General features: G+C 37.2%; 1 protein-coding gene across 7 annotated transcripts in view; it reads left to right on the forward strand.

Moving 5' to 3' along the window:
- Positions 1 to 14,866, forward strand: part of MPDZ (multiple PDZ domain crumbs cell polarity complex component) — a 131,645-nt gene that overhangs the window by 38,412 nt on the left and 78,367 nt on the right. For all 7 annotated transcript variants that reach the window (XM_065878953.1, XM_065878955.1, XM_065878958.1 and 4 more), the window contains exons 10-15: positions 5,194 to 5,377; positions 6,214 to 6,285; positions 9,400 to 9,509; positions 11,864 to 12,010; positions 12,996 to 13,160; positions 14,571 to 14,756. In XM_065878953.1, the coding sequence (XP_065735025.1) occupies positions 5,194 to 5,377; positions 6,214 to 6,285; positions 9,400 to 9,509; positions 11,864 to 12,010; positions 12,996 to 13,160; positions 14,571 to 14,756 (864 nt within the window). The remainder of the gene's footprint in view (positions 1 to 5,193; positions 5,378 to 6,213; positions 6,286 to 9,399; positions 9,510 to 11,863; positions 12,011 to 12,995; positions 13,161 to 14,570; positions 14,757 to 14,866) is intronic.

Genomic DNA, 14,866 nt, shown 5'->3' on the forward strand with positions numbered 1-14,866 from the left:
AGCACATATAGATCTATCCTAATATACTTAAGTAACCCTTATTCATGGAGAGTTATGTTGTTTATAGTTTCTTGCTAATATAAATAACTATTACACACCACTTTGGATATCTTTTATGGATCAAGACTTGAAACATTTGACTTTGCTATAATAGTAGTATTTAGATTTGAATTTTACATATTTTATTACTCAGCACTGGATCTTGTATGCCACTGTTTTCTTTTTGTTGTTGTTGTTGTTGTTTGGGTTTTTTTACGGTATGTGGGCCTCTCACTGTTGTGGCCTCTCCCGTAGCGGAGCAACAGGCTCCGGACCGCGCAGGCTCAGCGGCCATGGCTCAAGGGCGCAGCCGCTCCACGGCATGTGGGATCTTCCCAGACCAGGGCACGAACCCGTGTCCCTTGCATCAGCAGGAAGACTCTCAACCACTGCGCCACCAGGGAAGCCCTGCCACTGTTTTCTTACGTTGAATTTTAAATCTGATTAATCTCTTAGTCAGCTAGAATGTTTTTTTAGTAAATTTTAAATGAAAGAATGTGTTGGTAGACTTTCTGAACCTTTTCTGTCTGATAACCTCTTCTGTTGCCTTTGCACACTTGGATGATTTGGCTGGGGATAACATAGACTTTGCATAAGGAAGACTTAGCAGGGATAATCTTAAACAACCTTGGAAATTTTGTCATCAACTCTCTTTTAATTTTTTAAAGGGAAGGGTCTTCCCTTTTCCCTGGAAGAAATCTTAGGCAAGTGCCATGACTTACATTGTTCTTAGAGAGTAAAATGCCCTATGGCCAATTAAAAATCACCAAATACAACCCCAATTTAGTATTTAAAATTTCCCATCCTAAATAATTAATCTCAGACTGCCTCCCTGGCCTCCCAGAAGCCTGCTATGAACTGATGGCTTACATAGGGATAGAGAATGCACTCTCCAGTATGTCTTCCCTACCTAGCTTTTCTTTTCCTCCCTCACCTTCTCATTTGCTTTCTGACTCTTACCAGTGTAAAAGGTAAGAGAAGGAAGAGAGGAAAAGACAGTAAGACACTTCATTCTTGACTGACACTGTTGTAAGATGGCTTTGTACTGAGTGAACCTGGAGGATATTCAAAACCGACTGTCATTTAGGGTTGCTTCTTGGATTCCTGAGAGATCCTTGTGGAGATATTTGAACTTTCCATGACAGATGGTAGATTTTTTCATCTGACTGACTCTTCTTCCCTTTGGCCCTGGTTTCTCAGCATTCTGCTCCATAGATTCTCTCTTTGGGGGGGGGGGTACCATTATTCCTTAGGGGTACTCTTGGGTATGTTTCAAGATGGCTCCAGCCTGGCTGTCTCGTGTGTGTGTGTGTGTATCTGTGTGTGTGTGGTCCCCTTCTGGTCTGTGCCCAGACAGAGTTAGGCTGTTGAGCAGTTCTCAATATAATAGCAGTTTTCTCTTGCTTCACTTTCAGAGCAGTTAAACAGCCTCTCCCTTAACCTCCTTACAGAGCTAGACACAGTCTACTACCTTCTTCCCTACAACACGTGACGCAGCTCTTCTGACTTGTGGTCAAAGGCTAACCATCTAGGTGGAGTGGGGACCTACAACACTCTTCTCTCTAGAAAAAAAACAAAACAAACCTCCTTTAAATTTTTCCTAATCTCTAACAACCCAGCCCATTTATGCCCTAAATGTGTACAAATTATAATTCTTGACCAGTTTGTTTAAATTTCTGCATGGTGGCCCTCTCACAACACGGTATAGGATATAAATAATCATAGCATCTCAAACATAATTTCTATTTTCACATATGTTAACACTGAATATAAAATTTGGGGTTTGTAATTTCTTTCACAAAGGATAACCTGCTCACTCTGTTGCCTAGATGCTGATAGATTTTTTTCTTTTGATTTTTGAAATCTAAGAATTTAACCATGATATGTCTGGTGTTAGTTTTTTTCCCCTAGTTTTTCATATACTTCTGATTTATAGAGGCAAATTTCTTTATCTACTAATCATTTCTTTGATTATTTTTTCCTCCATTATTCTCTTCTCCTTGTATTTCTTTTCACAATTATATTGATTTTCTAGATCAGCCACATTATGTCTTCAGTCTTATTTCCCTGACCATTTTTATCTATTTATTCTTATCCTCTGAAATATGGGAAAATTGCATATTCCTGTCTTCCATTCCTTGACTTTGTTTTTGCAGTATTTAAAATCAGGTTGACTGCCTTCACTGTAACAGTTTTCTTTTTCTTTTTTGGTAGATACTTGTTCCTTCTTTGTACGTATAATCCCTACTTCCATCAATATTATGAATTCCTTTGAAGGGAAGTTTCAGAAAATACCTTTTTTCCTGTTCACTGCAGTGACAGTCTCATTGGAAGATGTTTGTACTGATGCTTCAGGGCACTTGCCTTCTTTTGGACTGTGGTATTTAATTCTTGTGACCTTTAGTTATTCTCAGAGATCTCAGTGAGAACTATGCTTGTACAAAAGGGAGTTGAGAAGGATTTCTGTACATACAATTCAGGAATTGACAAAGCAAGAAGGAAGGGGAAAGTTTAAATTTAGTCAGTTTCACTTGTAGATTAATAGAATAGAGAGGAAACCAGGAAACCACAATGGGGAACGTTACCTCTCTATAGTAAGAGATTGTTTTCTTTGTGTAACCAGGAGTTAGTTGGGGTTGTGTGCGTATGCATGTGTGTGCATAGTGTGACTTCACATATGTAATTCTGTGCTGCCCCATGCTCCCAGCTTGGTGTGACCTCTAGCACTTGGTGTAGTTTTTAGAATCACGGGTTAGGGTCCACATGTACCATCTGACTTCCTCCTTTTTTTTTTTTTTTTTGTGGTATGCGGACCTCTCACTGTTGTGGCCTTTCCCGTTGCGGAGCACAGGCTCCGGACGCGCAGGCTTAGCGGCCATGGCTCACGGGCCCAGCCGTTCTGCGTCACGTGGGATCTTCCCGGGGCACAAACCCATGTCCCCTGCATCGGCAGGCGGACTCCCAACCACTGCACCACCAGGGAAGCCCTGACTTCCTCCTTTTAATGAAGGGCAGTTGTTGGATTTTACTGAAGTTTCATCTTACAGACGAGAGAAACTATTCCCTCAAATTTAGAGATCCAGCTGGCCTGCCTTCAATCTCGTCATGTTCAGACCATTCCTCATAGAAGTTCCTCCAAGTTATTGGTATAGGGACTTGTCTTCTTCCATGGTTTCCAGTTTTGTTATGGTGTTTTCTCTGTTACTATATTTTTACTAGTCTTTCCAAGAGGGAATCAACAAGGTGGTGGTGGGAGGAAAGAGGAGAGTGTTAGACACCTATGTGCAAGTTGCCATTTAGCTCAAAAGTGTCGTACAAAACTTAAGTAACTTCCAAAGTCCAATTGATCATTTAGATCAGAGGTCTCTAGATTTCTGATTGAATATCCCCATTGGTAAAAAAATCTGTATCTATCGATCTATAAACTACTCCTTTCTCCTTCCTCTTTTATCCTCTCTATATATTCATATATGATATATGTTGTTTTATATGTATTATATATATTGTTTTATATACATAGTTAATGTATGTATTATATATGTGTGCGTGTAAAACAAATGAGATTTAAAATATGTTTAATTAAGAGTTGTGTTATATTCTTCCAGAAACCTCTGCAGTAAGGGTACTTCATCTTGGAGATCACTGATCTAGGCCTTTATTGTAGTTCTCATTCATTTAGTAAATATTTGAGTGCCTAATGTGGTCAGCACTGTGCTCAGAAAAGCATGACACTTAATAGCCATTTTATAGTCATTTCACAATTAAAAAGGAATATCAGTGACTTTGAATTTCAACATTAAATTTATTGTTCCAGTTTTCCAAACTGTTTTCAAATTTTATGTATTAAAAAAATAAGGTGTTATAATCTGCATTTATTTATTCAAAAATATAAAAGTTGCTTTCCAAATAAACCTTTGACATATGAACCAGTTTATCATTTCTCATTTGTGAATATCTACTGTGTGAACAGCACTGTTCTTTTTTTTTTTTTTTTTTTTTGGTGGCTGCACGGCCTGTGGGCTCTTAGTTTCCTGGCCAGGGGTCGAACCCCGGGGCATTGGCATTGAGAACACGGAGTCCTAACCACTGGACTGTGAGGGAATTCCCAGCACTGTGTTTTGATGCCACACAGAGCCTGTCCTCTTGGAGGGTGCAGAAATAAACCAAATAATGACAGAAAACGTAAAATTAAATTTCTGATAAGTGCTGTGAAGGAGAAATGGTAAAGGGGACTTTGACTAAAGTCATGGGCATCAAGATAGCTTAATTGTGGAAATAACTATTGAACTGAGATCTAAAGTACTTATGGGTGTTTTAGTAAATAGATAAGAAAGAGCATGGGCTGGAGCAGGCTGTCCAGAGAGTCTAGACTGAGGGAACAGAACTTGCAAAGACCTCACGGCTGAAGGGAGCACTGCAGGTCAGAGAAACGGAAATGGTCCTCTGGGGCTGGAGTGCAGAGAAATAGGCAGCATCCTGCAGGATGAGGTTGGTGATGGGAGGTGGGGTTGACACAGCCATCCTAAGCCATGTTAAAAATTTGGAGCATTGTCTCAAGGAGTGTTCTACGAAAGGCCGGGGGGGTGGGTGATGGAATCATATCTGTAGTTTGGAAAGGTCACAGGGGCACCATCAAGTGTTTTGTCATTTGTGAACTAGAAAAAGGGAAAATATTTTTTGAAGAGGTAAAGAAATAAAAAGGAAGGTAGTTTTGTCATCTTTCTTTTTTTAAAGCCAGTGTAAGTATGATTTCGGAATTCGTCAGCACTCTCAGTAGCCACTTACCTCACTGTCTTCTATACCTCTGTATTCTGCCTAGGACTGATTTCCAAACTTGACTGTGCATTAGGATCCCCTAAGAAATACAAAAGAATATTTTAAAAGGTGGAGAATCCTGGCCCCCTCTCTAGACTCGCTGGCTCATAGTTTCTGGAAGTGAGACCCCTTAGTTTGTATTAAAACAGATGAAACACTCCTGTGTGATTCCAGTGCGTCTGAGCCAGTACTGGTCCCCAGACAGGTTTTAGCCCATACCCCCACCTAGGGGAATATTCATTCCCAATTTTGTTCTCACTGACAAGCAGTAACCGTGTGTTTCATGGGTTAGTAATACAGCTATCCTTTTATTTTTAACATGTCTTGTTCTTATCATAGGTAGATGGCACAAACCTTCAGGGTTTTACCAATCAACAAGCAGTAGAGGTGTTGCGACACACAGGACAGACCGTTCACCTGACATTAATGAGGAGAGGAGCAAAGCAGGACGCTGAGCTCGCGTCACGGGAGGACATCACAAAAGATGCAGTTTTGTCTCCTGTTAATGCAAGCGTAAGCAAAGGTAAGGCCACGTGAATCTGGTTTTCAGTTAGACTCTTAACATCATTTTGTATTTTTTCTAATTCTGAAATTATTTAAAGAGTCACTTTTTGTCTTAAGTATTCATTATGAACCAAGTAAAAAGGGAATTTATTAAAGTTGAGATTAACTGGAACCAGAGGTGCATCCATTAACATAGTACGGGCTTCCGAATAAAGCAGGTTTCTATACTGTTTATTCAGTCACCACTTCTCATTTGGAAACACGTGCAGTCATTTGCTTTCTGTCCTTGCCTTACTTTTGGATGTCATTGCTACATTTTCTCTTTAGGGGGAAATATGTTCTGCCTAGATTATGTGTGTGACCCCCATAATGTTTCTAAATGCCCACCCTTTCCTTGAAGGAATCAACTTTAATTCAGTGTGTAGGCTTGGCTAGCTCAGTCAGTAGACCGTGAGACTCCTATTTCCTCATTTAGAAATGTCATTCATAAGCTGTTTGTACATGGATATGTCTGAAAATTACTGAAATCCTTATGTAGCTCCCTGATGCAAGTATTTATTGCTAGAAGCCAGGCTGTTGGTTTGAAAGTGTGTTTTATTTCTCAGACTATTGACCTTTCTGGTATTTATGCCGTACACTACTAATTGCAGACCAGGAGAGAGGGAAGCAAGTCACAGGAGAACTTCATTACTTCTTTGTACCATTAACAGAAGAACTTTAAGTACATGTGTTTGATGAAAAGTTTACCTACAAAAAGCAAACTCTCATTTAGGTGTTCAAATAAAGCAGGGTTTGAAAAATTCAAGTGCTTGATTATATTACAGACATAACTACTAAAATGTTCTTATCTTTAAGAAAATTATGAAGAAGATGAAGATTCTTTATCTTTGAGGAGAAACACCAGCATATTACCAATTGAAGAAGAAGGTAAACACTTGGAGCGAGGTTATTATGTTCTTTATTGATTTTTAGAGAAATGATTTTTATAAATGTGATTCAACCTCTCTGGATATATTGTAAATTACAAAAAAAAAAAAAAAACTTTCAAAAAAGATTCTTGAAAATCCTTATTTACAGATTGATTAATTGCTCCAGTAGATTAAAATAGTTTATAGTTGGCAGATTTTCTTGCTGAGTCCATCTTTTTTTTCTTCTACATTTTTTTAATCAGAACCTTTAGGAATCATTCAGTTACATACATGGCTTTATTTCATTCTCCTTATTTCTTAGGATAGATCCAAGTTGTCTCTTATTGAGCAAGCAGTAATAAAGTTAAAAGGATTTTTTAAATAAACACAAGAGAATCTTTAAAGCATAAGTTTTAGGAATGAAATTATCCTTATTTTGGGGACTCTTTCTTCTAAATTTTTCGAAAGTTTTAAATTTTGAAAGGAGTTATATGAGAAATTATTAAGCCTCTCTGAGGTTTCTCTCACTATATACCTAGAATTCATCAAACTGTTTCAAAAATTTTAGGGCGGCATAGTTTTAGTATATAATTATGCCCGAATGTTGCTGCCTTTGTTTTAGGCTGGATGCTGTGTGCTTCCCTGACCTGTCATATTGCTTTAGGTGTTTGATAAGTTAAATCCAGTGAACAAAGTCCAAGACTGATCTTTCTTATGAGAATTCTGCCCTTCACTAAATAATTACATTGAAGCTTTGTAGTTCTTTAAAATAGTTCCTCTTTCATTATTTTTTTTTCTACTGAAAATTGTGATTTAACTTTTTTATTTTAAAGGGATATTTGTGTTTGCAGTGATATCCCAGGAGTGACAGGTGTAGGACTCTCAGGGATTTAGTCACATTTTGCTATTTTTACACTCATAGGTGTAGAAATTATTTAGGATGATGTGAATATCCAGAGGAGTGGGGCAGGATAAAAATGTTTCAAAGCATAAAACTTGAGAGAGTAAGAAGGGATGGGTGTGGGGGATGGTCTTGAAGGCTCAGCCATCTGTTTTGCTTTGGTGAATGTGCATATGTGTATGGGAGGCTAGGTGGGAGAGGGTCTAGACTTAGAATCAGGAGTCCTACATTCTTTTTAAAATAAAGGAAAAATGTCTGAATGATTCTAATGCATCTGTTCTAGTGCTGGTCCTCTGACAGGGGATAAGATGTTGCCTCTTCCACAGAAATTTGACACATAATGTGAGCCTGGACAAATCATTTGACTTCACCGTAACATCAGGAGACTGGACTTTTAATTTTTTTTTTAATTTTAATTTTTCAATTTTTTTTTAGATTTATTTTTTACATCTTTATTGGAGTATAATTGCTTCACAATGGTGTGTTAGTTTCTGCTTTATATAAAACAAAGTGAATCAGCTATACATATATCCCCATATCCCCTCCCTCTTGCGTCTCCTTCCCACCCTCCCTATCCCACCCCTCTAGGTGGTCACAGAGCATTGAGCTGATCTCCCTGTGCTATGCAGCTGCTTCCCACTAGATATCTGTTTTACATTTGGTAGTGTATATATGTCCATGCCACTCTTTCACTTCGTCCCAGCTTACCCTTCCCCTTCCCTGTGTCCTCAAGTCCATTATCTACGTCTGCATCTTGATTCCCGTCCTGCCCCTAGGTTCTCCATGACCATTTTTTTTTTTTAATTCCATATATATGTGTTAGCATTCGGTATTTGTTTTTCTCTTTCTGACTTACTTCACTCTGTATGACAGACTCTAGGTCCATCCACCTCACTACAATGACTGGACTTTATGGTTTTTTAAATATGCCTGAAATCTGATCTTGGGGCATTTGGGAAAGGGGGAGAATGAAGGGTTTTGTGACTGTAGGTTGGTTGTATGAATACAAATTTCAGACTGTTGTTATCAGCAGCTTACAGATTCCCCACTTTCTTCATTCCAAATCCCACCCTGCTTGAATCACTGCCCACCTGTGTAAACACAACAGAATCAGAGAATGGGGTTATGGGAGGAGGTAGGACTAGCTGACCCTCCTCTTTCTAACCTTCATCAGCTTGAAAGGTTTCCTGTAGTCTGTGTTCACCGCTGCACATTCATACTTCTCTGGAATGAATGTACTTTTGAAGAGAAAACACTCATTTTGGGGGGCTAGTCTCCAGAAATATATAGCTTACTGTTTCCAGTTTCTCAAAGAGAAAACAGAATCGTTTTATTAATCTGACACATAACAAATCTGAAAAATAGTCCTGGAGTGGAAGCTCATTCATTCCACTAACAAGGAAGCAGCTAATGAGAAATCTGAATTTTAGAATACTCTTTAAATTTGAAATTTGAATGCTAAAAAGTGATATTGAAAATCTAATATAAGGAGTAGTGGCCTGTAGAGATTTTTTTTTTTAGAAGACAACTGTTACGAGTAAAAACTGTGATGTCATGGAAATCTTTGAATATGACTTGAAAATTCTTCTCAACCAGTTTATTTTAGCTAAGTGTTTTAATTCAGTATTGTTTACATAACTTGTTTAGTGATTTTCTTTTCTATTTTTTCATGTTCCTTTTTTTGCCAATTAGTATGATTTCAATTATAGGGTTTTAACTTAATGTACATTTTCCATTTGTTTCTTATTTTTTTATTTATATTTTCTTATTGTACATGGAGGTACATATATTATTTGTTAATTTGTTTGTTTTTGCTAAGTCATAGCATGGTCCCTTCTCTACTCTGTAGAACCAAATGAAAATGAAAGAGATACACTAACATAGAAGGCAGTGTGACTTTTTAATATAGAGTCACAAGAGGGCCACCAAGTGAATCCTGGAGCTAGTTGGAGTCCTTGTTCTTTTAAATAAAAAGTTAGATAATATATGAATACTTTAATGGAAGTATAGTTAAGACCTAAAAGATATCTCTTAAAAGAGAATAGTTTTGGAACATGCAGATGATAGGCTTCTAAACTGAATTATTAAGATGTGTAGAGAAATAAGAGTAACTCATGTATTGAGTGAACAGTCAGACTTGGTATGACAGGTTGTGATCACAGTGTCCCTGGTACCGAATGTTAAGATATGGAGATTTTTGTGGTATGTCACTAATTGTGTCACCTCTTTCAGGGTATCCATTACTGTCAGCTGAGAGAGAAGATACAGAAGATGCTCAACAACAGGAAGCTGCCCTGTTGACCAAGTGGCAAAGGATTATGGGCATTAATTATGAAATAGTGGTGGGTTAGCTTCTCCTCCCTAACTTCCTAACTTGTGAACTGTATTTGAGCAGGAAGTTCCTGACAATAATAAAGATGACCATCCTGAAGAGTCTTAGAGAAGTAGCAAACGCCAAGGGCTTTTTTCAAAGACCTAAATGTGCTGATTCAGATATTTAAAATTTCAAGTTGGAGAGTAACCAAGGAGCTGAAGTAAAAATGAGATGGGAGTTTTAGAACTTATAATTCATCAGTATTTCTTACAGTCATATATATTATTTAGATATTAGGAAGGGTTTTTCTGATTCTTATTCCTAGGATTCATGGAAAGAATCAGAATAGAATGACAGGATTTACTTGAAAATAAAACAAAAATCATCATGCCCTATGTACAGAACTGTAATTTCCTATTTCTTCCTTATCACTCTTATGCTTTTACTCTCCTTGAGGGTTTTTATTCTGCATGCTTTTCTTTGTTTCACTTACGCCATAGTGAGCATTTTGTTTATTAAAGGTTTGCATACCTAGGGTAGCAGTTGTGATCTGCTATTTTAAAAAGAGGTTTAACAAAGTAGACACAAATTATGAATCTTTAGGTATATAGCAGCAACTCTCAGGAATTTCCAAAGGAACAATAAAATACTAGGTTAGGTAAAATTTTTCATATTGCTTATAATATTCAAGTAACTGTAGATTAGAAACGATAAAGCACAACAGATATTGACATATAATATAAGTAATAACTAACATTTATTGAGTACTTTGTGCCAAGTAGTATTCTTAGTTTTTAATACTCATTACAAAGTTTTTTTTCTTTTTAAACACTCAAGATGGTTAACAGTCAAATGAGATTTGAGTAAGTACAGCTGCTGTTACCATTTTAAATTGAGTCAAGGAAAAAATACAACAAAGTCCAGCTTAACTGTAGTTAATTTAGCAGGAAAGGAAAGTTGGGAGATTCCTTCTGTGGGGTGGGGTTAGCGTGACTGGCACGAATAACTGAGGCTGCACTCCTTCAGGTGCTAACTGAATAATGAAGAGCACCCTTTCACCAGCCATTTTCTCACAGAGGTCAGACCCAAGACCATGGACTTTTAACTGCTCTTTGTGCACATGCTCTCTTGGTGGCACTTCCATTAATATGTCAAGCGTGGGATTTTACTATAAGTAAGAAAGAACTAAGCTATTTATAGGTCTTCATTAAACTCCAGGTAAATATTGACATAGATCTGGACTTCAAATTATTTTCTATGTAGTTATACAGCAGAAATGAAGTTACAGGAGGAGTAGTAGAGAGAAGGATTGATGGACATTTAAATGGGGACCTGGAGAGCTGCTCGGAGGAAGTGATACCTAAATTGGATTTTAAGAAGTAGAAGGATTTCATCCAGCATTAGATTGCAAAGTCAGATAATGCAACATGTAGTATTAACCCTGTGCTTGTTATCATTAAGATTTGAAAAAGATCTTTTATAATTAAACATTTTTCTCAGTCCTTTTATCCCTGTTTCCTTAACTATAAAATAAAGGGGATAAAGCAGATCATCTTTAGTATACTTTCTGATTTTAATATTATAATGAATGGACTCTTTGTGAAAATGGTGAATTCCTAACGTTTTTCATTATTTAGTATAACAGTAGGAAATAGAAGGTTTATTCTCCTGTTTTAAGCTTTGATTCACTTTTTTTTTTTAAACATCTTTATTGGGGTATAATTGCTTTACAGTGGTGTGTTAGTTTCTGCTTTATAACAAAGTGAATCAGTTATACATATACATATGTTCCCATATGTCTTCCCTCTTGCGATTCACTTTTAAAGACAAGTGTTGTCCCCTTGATACAGTGTATGGTCCAGAGCCTGGGCTCTAGGTTCAGACTGCTGAGGTTCAAAGCACTTTTGTAGCTGTGTGACTCTGTTGAAGGTAACCTCTCAGAACCTTGTTTTCCAATTTGGGTAGACATTGTACCTATTTATGAGAAGTAAGTGAGATAATCTGTGTAATGGGGTTAGCACAGTCCTGGCACACGGGAACTGCTAAGGATGCGCCTTTTCTGTACTGTTGTTTGAGCTCAGGCGTTTGATTTTATCTGTGGTCACTCTGACTACCCTCTATCTGTTATCAGCACCTGTAGGCACTGCAAAGTGTCTTGGGTGCTTGCATCTGGCTACTTCGTTTTGGTTTGTGTTGGTTCAAGAAACTGATAGATATCAACACTCTTTCCAAGGCAAAGCTCTTAAGGTTTGCCGCTTTACAATAAGGGTTTTGAAGCTTTTGTAAGAAACTTGACCTTTTAGGGAGTGAACATAAAATACATACAGGAGAAGAAAATAAATGAAAGAATATTAAAAATTGTGATGATTTTTCTTGTTTCAGGTGGCCCATGTGAGCAAGTTCAGTGAGAACAGTGGGTTGGGGATAAGTCTGGAAGCAACAGTGGGCCATCATTTTATCCGATCTGTTCTACCGGAAGGTCCTGTCGGACACAGTGGGAAGCTTTTCAGTGGAGATGAGCTATTGGAAGTAAGCAGCTATTTCATTTTCCCCTTTGTAAATAAAATTTTGAAAAGGCTGTGGGAGGCTTAATGTGGTGAATAAGTAAGTTCTTATTTAAAATTTCTCCTCCAAAGTGTACTTGAGAAAGATAGGCAAGTAAAACTCCACCCAAAGCAGAAATTTCAATCTGTACGTACATTGATCTTACCTAATTCCTTGCGTGGTTTTTGTTTGTTTGTTTGTTTTAGGGCCGGAGAACTATAACAACTTTTCTTTAAAAGTTTTGAAACATTCACTTTTTAGAATAGGTGATATATTCACATGTTTCAAAATCACAAATACAAAGATATACTCCAGTGAAGTCTCTTCTGTCCCAGTCCACTCAGTTCCCATCACCCTTCATTAGGTGTAACTGCTTACCATTGGTTCTATGCAATCTTCCAGATATTTTTCATGAATAAGTAAGAAAATTTGAATATATTCGCTTCTCCCCCTTTTAATAACATACTAGCATATAATACATGCCATTTTCTATCTTCATTTTTTCATAATGAAGATAATAATGATTATTATGATATAACATATCATTTAAAGAAAATGATATGACATATCATTTTGATATAATGATATAACATATAATGATATAACATATCATTATGTTATATAATAATGATATAACACATCATTTAAAGAAAACTTCTCCTTTTCCCTTTATCCTTTGGGAATGATTTTATTAACTCTCCCTTTCCAAACTATTACACTGGCATATGAAACATGGGTGAAAGCTAGTGATTTTCCTGTGAGTGCTTTAGAAGTCCAGTTCCAACAAAACTGTAGTGTTGCATGTAGATTGTTTTAGGAAACACCACTACAGATCCAGCTATCATTCTCAGCACAGCAGAGCCATGGTTATCCCCCAAGTACAGTTTATATTTATGTAATAAAAAAAATGGTTTTGAAAGTAGTCATGTTAGGAAATGTTCTTTCTTGGCCAACTTTTCTTTTTGCACAGGTGAACGGCATAACTCTACTTGGGGAGAATCACCAGGATGTGGTGACTATTTTAAAAGAACTGCCTATAGAGGTGACAATGGTGTGCTGTCGTCGAACGGTGCCACCCACCACCCCGTCAGAGTTGGAGAGCCTGGACTTATGTGACATTGAACTAACAGAAAAGGTACCAGGTTTGCAGATAGAGGAGACTAATCTGAATGTATAATGGAAAGGTTAAATGGCATTTAAAAAATTTTAAGCCTTTTTTCTCTTATTTGATATTTGATTTCCTCACAAATCCTGTGGCTTATGGGATAGACCTTGGAGTCAGACAGACGTGGGTTTGAATCAAGCTTGGCACTTACTAGCTCTGCGACCTTGGGCAAGTCACTTCATCTTCCTGAATCTCACTTTTCTCCTGTGTAAAATATGAGTCTTGATGCCTATCCTAGAGGGTTGCTCTGTAGGTTAAATATGATATATAATGATATTAGATATTACTGTGCATGTGTGCTTGTATAATTTATTCACACTATTCCTATGAATTAGACACTCGTCCCCCTTAACAGAAAATTGAAATATGAAAGTAGTGAGTATGTGGTACATATGTAGTAGAAGATACTTTTATGTAACCTCCCCAGCCCAGCGCTTGTCACAGGCGTGGTAAGAATAGGGGAGAACAAGAAACATAATTCCAAATTGTGTAGAAGTCAGTCTAGCACCATACATATCCAGATACATTTTATGTGGTGTAATGGTATTTATTATTATAATAAAGCCGGTGGACGGATTTGCATCCATGGTCCTACTGTGCAATAATTGATAAAAAGCAACGATAGTATTTAAACTAACATTTCATCATCAAAAGCACATTTTTCCTATCTAGTGTGGAACCGGATTCACTTTAGTATATTTTTACTAAAAGAAGCTAATGTTTTGAACCCCTGTGCCGAGTGCTTTTTAAATGATACCTCACTTAATCCTCAAAAATTCTGTGAGATGGGTAAGTGTGAAGCCCAGGTTAAGAATACCGCTCAAAGCAACACAGATGAAAAATCATAGAGACAGTCTTCAAGCCAAGGCCAATCTGACTTCAGATCTCGTCCTGCCATTGTGCTTGTTAATTTATTAATGAAATAATCACGTGTACAGCTCGCAGGATTTTAGAACCCTTATTTGCCTAGAGTACAGAACTTTTACATAGCCACTTCCTCTTGAATTGTTCTTATTTATCATAAGAATTATTTTTCTTTAATATCAAAATAGCTTCACATTTTTTTTTTCTAACGATAGACGTGATAACAGACACTGATGAAAAAAGTCAAAATCCCCCACCATCATGCTGCCGAGATGTAACCACTATGTATTTTTATAGGAGCTCTTTGAACCATACATTTTAAATGCCTATTACAAGTTAGATATTTCTGACTTGCTACTTTAATTCATAATGGTTTCATGAGAAGCTGTTGCTACTCATATGTGAATGTTTTATTCTGGACAGATGCTGGGAATCTTTGTTTTCCTTGTAGTGTTTGTATGTGCATCTGTGGATCTAGTGCGTCTGAAATAAGAGCTGTCTGGTCTGTTTATCCAGCCTCATATAGATCTAGGTGAGTTTATCGGGTCCTCGGAGACAGAGGATCCTGTGCTGGTGATGACCGATGTGGGTCAGAATGCAGAGGAGGTTCAAGGACCTTTGGCCATGTGGGAAGCCAACGTTCAGAACATAGAGCTGGAGAAAGGGAGCAGAGGACTTGGTTTTAGCATTTTAGATTATCAGGTAAATATATGCTACTTTTAACAATTTTTTTAAAAAAAGATGACAGATACTAAACATATATTGTTAATAGCAGAGAAAAAGCAGATAATACTGCTTAGATTTATCAAAGA

The sequence above is a fragment of the Phocoena phocoena genome, chromosome 6 (assembly GCF_963924675.1).
Source record: "Phocoena phocoena chromosome 6, mPhoPho1.1, whole genome shotgun sequence".
NCBI lineage: Eukaryota > Metazoa > Chordata > Mammalia > Artiodactyla > Phocoenidae > Phocoena > Phocoena phocoena.